The sequence below is a fragment of the Artemia franciscana genome, chromosome 4 (genome assembly GCF_032884065.1).
Source record: "Artemia franciscana chromosome 4, ASM3288406v1, whole genome shotgun sequence".
NCBI lineage: Eukaryota > Metazoa > Arthropoda > Branchiopoda > Anostraca > Artemiidae > Artemia > Artemia franciscana.
This window is the reverse complement of record NC_088866.1, coordinates 49,435,108-49,442,809: the sequence shown is the minus strand read 5'-3', so window position 1 is coordinate 49,442,809 and position 7,702 is coordinate 49,435,108. Positions and strand designations below refer to the sequence as shown.

At 34.3% G+C, this 7,702-nt stretch overlaps 1 protein-coding gene and 1 pseudogene across 2 annotated transcripts in view; one reads left to right on the top strand and one right to left on the bottom strand.

Moving 5' to 3' along the window:
• The first annotated feature begins 912 nt into the window (after window positions 1–912).
• LOC136026707 (5S ribosomal RNA) lies at window positions 913–1,031 on the top strand (annotated as a pseudogene).
• A 5,177-nt stretch (window positions 1,032–6,208) lies between these two features.
• The window catches only part of LOC136026534 (U2 small nuclear ribonucleoprotein auxiliary factor 35 kDa subunit-related protein 2-like), a 54,786-nt gene continuing 53,292 nt past the window's right edge, over window positions 6,209–7,702 (bottom strand). For both annotated transcript variants that reach the window (XM_065703209.1, XM_065703210.1), the window contains one exon: window positions 6,209–7,476. In XM_065703209.1, the coding sequence (XP_065559281.1) occupies window positions 6,281–7,476 (1,196 nt within the window). In that variant the 3' untranslated portion in view covers window positions 6,209–6,280. The remainder of the gene's footprint in view (window positions 7,477–7,702) is intronic.

Below are 7,702 nucleotides of genomic sequence, written 5' to 3'. Positions count from 1 at the left end.
TGTCCCGGTGCTTTGTTGATTGCTAATCGAACATTCCTTTTGTCCTGGTCGCTTTCTCTTTGAGTGTCGTCATTTATTTTTTTCTTTTTTAGTTCTTTTAGTTTTTACCTTTTTTAGTTTTTTTAGTTTTTTAGATGAAAATTTTTTTTAGTTTTTTCCTTTTTTTCTTTTTAGTTTTTTATTGGTTTTTACCTTTATTTTAGCTTATTTTTCAGTTTTTTCCTTTTTTTAGTTTTTTTTTATTTTTTATTTTTTTTAGTTTTTTACCTTTTTTTAGTTTTTTTAGTTTTTTTAGTTTTTTAGCTTTTTTACTTTTTTTTATTAGTTTTTAGTTTTTTTTGTAGTTTTTGCCTTTTTTTAGTTTTTTCAGTTTTTTTTTTAGTTTTTTATTGGTTTTTACCTTTATTTTAGCTTATTTTTCAGTTTTTTTCCTTTTTTTTAGTTTTTTTTAGTTTTTAGTTTTTTTAGTTTTTTAATATTTCAAGCTTGCCCTTTTGTTACAAACAATAAAGTCTGCTTTTACATTCATAGATCTCGTTACAAAGCATAGAAATTGAGAGGAAGCTCATTTTCACCTAAGAAACCAATAGATTATACGCAAAAATCGAGGAACTGTTTCTAAAAATAACCATAAGCCAATGCAAAGAGCCTCTAATTCGACTAATCGAAACTAGCCTAGGAAGCCATAGGGTAGTCATCAAAGGTAGAAACATTTTGGGGGGCTTGTCGTTTTGTTTCAGAAGGAAAAGAGGCTTACAAAAAAACAAAAAACAAAAAAAACAATTGATAATCATATTTTGATTCTTTCTAAATATTTGTCTACTAAAAACCTTGCTTCATGACTCTTAAAATTAGGCATTTTGTTTCTTTTCGGTTTGTGGATCAACAATCATTTTGTTACAAAATCTTTCAGCCAATGGCCATACCACGTTGAAAGTACCCAGTCTCGGCAGATCCTGGAAGTCACACAACGTCAGGCCCGGTCAGTACTTGGATGTGTGACCGCCTGGGAACACCGGGTGCTGTTGGCATTTTTTTTTTCTTTTTATGTTTTCATTATGATTTCTTTTTTTTTCAAAGTAAAATAATATTCTTTAACAAACTCGTTTCCTTATTCTAACAGCACCAAGCTGATTATATTTTTTATGAGAGAAAAAAGAGAGACTGAAATTGGGCATTTCCCTGATTCCATCTATCGGTAATAAATAAATGCGAGTCAACTGTTTTGGCTTAGATGATAAGCCACTAAATGAAGGCGAAAATTGAACAGCCACAACAGTTGACTCCCATTTATTTAAGCCAATAAATAAAGTCAAAAATTGTAACCAAAGTGACATTAGAAAACCCCAAGAAATTTTAGTTGACTATTCCAGCAACTAAATCAGGTTGAAAACCACCAAGACACAGAGAGTTTTAAATGGTTAATTCTCCTCTGCTGGAATGGGCTCTTCAGCCCTTGGGGCATCTCCTTGATCGGTCAAATATATTGGGGACTTTTAATGTCACTTTGGTCACAATTTTTGACTTTATTTATTGGCTCATTAGCTAAGCCAAAACAACAGTTGACTCACACTAATTCCTGATCTCCAAAAAGTTGGCGTGTAATTTAGTATATTCCATTGGGGACACTTTACCAGTAATTTCTGATAAAAGCTCACTGAACAGTGTATTTATGTCCAAATCGTCTTCATATATTTTTGGGCTCAACTCCATTGTACAGTTCAACTACTTTTGTCTTTTAGTAGCATCTACACCAAAAATCTGCTTGTTCCTTCAATAGCGCCCTGTAAACAGCTGACTTAAATCGAAGACTTTACCTTAAAGTTAGTCTTTGATTTGTCCATGTCCAAATCCTTGTCATATGTTTTCGGGCCCATCTCCATTCTACAGTTCAAGTTGCCTTGGTCTTTCAATAGCAAAAGTCTACTTGTTCCTTCAATAGCGCCGCCTAAGCAACTGTCTTAAAGACTAACTTTAAAGTTAGTCTTTGATTGGTCTATGTCCAAAGTCCATCCAAATGTTTTCGGCCTCAGCTCCATTGTACAGTTCAACTATCTTTGTCTTTCAGTAGCATCAATGACACCAATATACTTGCTCCTACAGAAGCGCAGCACAAACGACTGACTTTAATCAAAAACTTTTAAAAAACTTTTAGCGTATATTCAAGGAACCGCTCTACCTGGGCGAACAATTTCTGCTCAGAAGCTAGCGAGTCATTTCTAGGTAATCTGTGTTTTTCCTTTTTTGCTTTTGCAAAGATTGCGATTGATGTGTTGTATTGTTAAAAAAGAAAACAATACAAACAAAAAAAGACGGAACTTTTTCTTTTCTTTTTTTAAATTTAATTTATGATTTCTATGTTTATTTTTAAGCAAAACTCAAAAACAAGCTGCAGAAAGGGGGCCATTTCTCCGGTTTAAAATAATTCCTTTTTGACTGGAACGTATATTAAACTTTCAGATGGCCTATAATCGAAATAAATAAAAGCGGTTTGTATTTTTTTTTGAAAAGCCAAGGATATTGAAATTTTGAGGCTTTTGTGTCAAATTTATATTCCAATTAAAAATTACTTTATTTTAGTATTATATTAAAAAAAACATTGTAATGTTTTTGAGATGCGGGGGCGGGGGGAGGCAAAGTTGAAGCAAACCGCTTTTATTTATTTCGATTATAGGCTATCAGAAAGTTTAATATACGTTCCAGTCAAAAAGGAATTATTTTAAACCGGAGAAATGTCCCCCTTTCTGCAGTTTTTTCTTTAGTTTTGCTTAAAAAAAAACATAGAAATCATGAATTAAATTAAAAAAAAAGAAAAAAACTTGTGTTCATCTAGAACTCTCACTTTTCGATCAAATGAGCCTCTCCGTAAGTTCATAGGTTCGACTCTTATGTAAAAAACTTCAATACTTCCGGGGCGTAGCTTACAACACTTTCTTCTGGGCTCAAGGGTTTGTGTCGACCCCAGATTTTTAGTTATTTCATCTTTGAACTATTTAAACAAAATGGCTATTTTAAAATTTTTGTCAGATGTGTTTGGAAAAGGGGAAGTCACCCTCCAATCACTTTTGACTCTTATAAAAGGCACTAGAATTTCCAATTACCCATTGAATGACTCCCCTATTAAATTTGTACGATCATCCCCTCCATGAGAATCATATATACCTCAAGTACACTACTTACAATACTGGCACTCGGGCCCGAGGGGTTGCTTCGATCCAGGAGATTTTGATATCTGATCTTTTAACTATTGGGGAAAAAGGGCGTGGGATGGGGTGGCTAGTTGCCGTTTGATCGCCTTTGACTCTTAAAAAGATTAAAAGAACTTCCAATTTTTAATCGAATTAGCCCCCTTCCAAAGTTTGTTTTATGACCCCTTCCATCTAAAGTTATTCTGGAAAAAAAACAACAATAAAAGCTTTTGAGTATTATTGCCTTTACTATAGACAACGCATTAGCGTTGGCTCTGGTGAAACTTTTGACTTTCTATGTTTTATCTTTTTTTTCTCGACATACAAAAAGTTTCGATCTCTCAAAAAAATTTCAAATTTTATTCTTACTCACTGAAGTACTTGTTTATCAGATTAGCTTATATCAAATATTATTTGCTGTGTTCAGGATGCCTTCAAAACGTGTTTGCATAAAAAAAAACTGGCTGTTAATATCTTTTAAAAAACTCAAAAAAAAGTTCAGTTTTTCCGTTCTCCATTAAATTTTCAGTTATAGGTCTTTTTATAATACCGCCTCAATTACTTCCAGTTAACGCCTTAATTAATGCATTTTAATTGCATAGCGTAAAGAGCGGGGCGTTGATGAGAAAGCATCCCTTTTCATATACGAAGTAATTTCTGTTCGTTTTAAGCTTTAATGTCGCTCCTTACTTTCTGTTAAAATAAACTTGTTTTGTTATTTAATATCTGAACGTTTTTGAATCAATGCATTTTTTGATTTTGGCTATCCGCAGATGAATAATTAAAACGAACTTGCATATTATTTTTTATGCTAAATGGCTTTCTCACAGTTTTGATCGGATGATTTTGAAAAAAAGGAGCGGGGGAGGAGGCCTAGCTACCCTTTGAATTTTTGGTTACTTAAAAAGGCAACTAGAACTTTTAATTTTTTTACGAATGTTTTTATTTGTAAAAGATAATATACGTAACTTAAAAATTAGTTTACGTAACGAACTTTTGTATTCTCATGTTTTTATTACGTATATAAAGGGGTTCACCCCCCTCGTCAGTACCTCGCTCTTTACACTAAAGCTTAAATTTTGTCCCAATTTCTTAAGAATGACCCCTAAATCACAAAATCCGTAGAATAAATAGTTGAAATGACTAAAAGTGCTTTAGCGTAAAGAGCGAGATACTAGGAGGAGGTGAGCCCATAGTATGCGCAATAATTTCTGTTCGTTTTAAGTTTTAATGTTTCTCTTTACTTTAAGTTGAAAAAACTTTTCATATTTATTTTTTCATTTTTTTTAAATAATATTAGAAAATCCTGCGCTCACTTCATGAAATTTTTTCCCCCAAGACAAATTCCTCCAATGAAAGTTCTCCAAAAATATCCCCCTATTCTCACCCCCCCAGCCTAAAATCCCCCTGATAACGTATGTAAACTTCCAAATAACTATTACTATATGTCAGCACTGGTAGAAGTTTGTAACTTGTGGCCCCTCCCACGGGGACTGTGGGGGAGTAAGTCCTCCCCAAAGATATAGTTAAAAGGGTTTTTGACTACGCAGAATAAAATGGACATCTCAGAATTTTGATCTGGTGACTTTGGGAAAATAATTAGCGTGGGAAATAACCTAGGTGCCCTCCAGTTTTTTGGTCGCTTAAAAAGGGCACTAGAACTTTTCATTTCCGTTAGAATGAGCCCTCTTGCAAGATTCTAGGACCACTGGGTAGATACGATCACCCCAGGAAAAAAAAGAAACAAAAACACAAACAAACAAATAAACACGCATCCATGATCTACCTTTTGGTAGAAAATACAATATTCGACATTTTTGTAGATAGGAGCTTGAAACCTCTACAATAAGGTTCTCTGATACACTGAATCTGATGGTGTGATTTTTGTTAAGATTCTATGACATTTAGGGGTTGTTTCCCCCAATTATCTAAAATAATGACGAAGACCACACTGCCTTTCCATAATACAACAACAAAAGAGAGAATAATGAAGACTTTTTTCTCAAGACAGTGAACCAACAAAACCTATTTGAATATTTCGGCCCTATATCTAAGGGCCGTCTTCAGCAAAGAAAAAATAAAAACAATAAAACACTTACAATAAATGTTCTCAGTTAAAAATCCATTTTTTTAAAAATAGCCTTGGCATCATTACTTCTTAATGAAAAGTTCAGCCAAGACTGTCTGATAAAAGCTAACATTTTACAAGATAAAAAGGTTCATTCATTTCACTAACTGTATTTATCTGCAGAGAAAGCAAATATCGCAATAAGAAATCATTCCAATTTTTAATAAATACAGTTAGTGAAATGAATGAAGACGTAACAAAAGATTGATAAGGCGGAAGAAGCAAAAGACACTTATCTGTAATCAAAGGTTTTCACCAATCGAACATGTACAGAAGTTTTTTTTTTTTTTTGAGGTTGCAAGTTTTTCCGTAAATAGGTGGGAAGAGTTTGGCAAGCCAAATGACTGATGTCATTAGTAAAAAAAATTAAAAATAAAATAATGCCAAGTAAAAGCTGAGCTTGTTACAAAATCAAGTTTATTTAAAAAATGTCACTAAGTCGGGCGATATAAAGCAATTTTTGAATACCGTCCTATTTATTTTGTTCCAGCAGTTCCAATGCTTCTAAAATCAACAAATCAGAGCTGTGGAGCAGAGATCTTGCAGGTTCTTGCAGAACTCCATCTGATTGGGGTAAAAAGTAGGGATTGGAACACATCTTAGGTGAAGGAGGAGCATGCACAGCTGTCTTGGCTTTGGGTAGCGTGGTGTTTTAATGAATTTTTCTTCTAATGCTAATATTTGTCTCGGTTTGGAATTATCGAAGTTTTCATTTGGCCGCGGAATATGATGATATAAAAAGTATACATAATAAAATCTGCATAGTCAGTTTTTTCTTTTTTTTGGAGGGGCAAGTTTTTCCTTAAATAGGTGGGAAAAGTTTGGCAAGCCAAATGACTGATGTCATTAGTAAAAAAATTAAAAATAAAATAATACCAAGTAAAAGCAGAGCTTGTTACAAAATCAAGTTTATTTAAAAAATGTCACTAAGTCGGGCGATATAAAGCAATTTTTGAATACCGTCCTATTTATTTTGTTGTAGCAGTTCCAATGCTTCTAAAATCAACAAATCAGAGCTTTGGAGCGGAGATCTTGCAGGTTCCAACACACCACTTTGATCATCGACACCAATCTTTCTGTTTTCAGAATAGGTGGTAACTGCTTTATTTTTAGAACGTTCAGTGATGTTACCACCTAATATCATTTCTGTTGGATTAACAAATCTCCTTGACTCTTTGAAAGATTTTTCAGAATTTTTTACCACATCTGGACTGCAATCACTGGAGGTTGACCATCTTTTTGAATGGTCTACAGAATCCACCACACTTTTAACATCCGAGTTGCGAGACATGGATCTTTCAAGATGAGTTGGAAATTGTCGTACGGACTTGCATTGAGAGCTTTTAAGATTAGTTGAGCCACACATAGAGGACGATACAGAATTCACTGATACATCGGAATCACTTTCGCTATTGTTATGTCTTTTTGGATGGTTTGCTGACATATCTCCTTCACCTTTTGCAACGTTAGATTCAATATACTTCTGTTTTTTTCTGTATTTCAAGTCTTCAGTGCCCTTTCTATTGTATTGAGCACTCATGGAAGAACCCGAACGATCTGAATCACTTCCGTCGGAACTTATGCGCCCTTTTCCTTTTTTCGGGCTGGGCGAAGTGGACCGATAATCAGAATGTTTTCTTTTCTGTGTGTACCTTGTTTCTTTTTCAAAAGAAGTGTGCCGTCTCCGTATTTCACTATTCGGATATCTATATTCGTGGTTCGGAGACAATCTTCTCGAAGTTGACCTAGACGAAGAACGTTCTTTTGACCGCCACTTTGAGCGACCCGCTTTTGAGCTTTCTTTTTCACTGGACACTTGTCTAATTCTCGTTTTACTATTTCGATATCTGTATTCATGGCCTGGAGACAGTTTTCTTGAAGATGGAGAGCGTTCTTTAGTTTGCCGTTTTGAGTGAGCTTCCTGTGTTTTATACCTACAGCTTTCCCTTCTCTTTGATCTTTGTCTAAACTCGTCCTTGTTCCTTTCGGGAGACGGTGATAGTGATCCACTCCAACGTTGTGTCCGTAGGTCCAAAGAGTTTGGTTTTTTAGTATTAATGCTACGGACCCTGTTCAACGAATACTCATCTTTAGGGTTTCGAAAGACATGGAGGAAGTTACAGGTCTTCTCTCGTGGACACCGGCGTGTAAAATACCAACCTAAAAAGAAGCGCAACAGCTTAATAATAGGAAAAACAATGCTAAAAGGTCAAATTAAAAGAAAGTTGAAACTAAAAGGAATGGTAATGGTTCACCAGCCACATATGAGCCTTTTCTAGGAGAGCAGTAGGGATATTCTTTAAAAAAGACTATTTTTCACAGAAATATATTCTTCTCGGTACTTAAACAGGTATATTTCCTTACACTTTAAACCCCTCAGAAACAA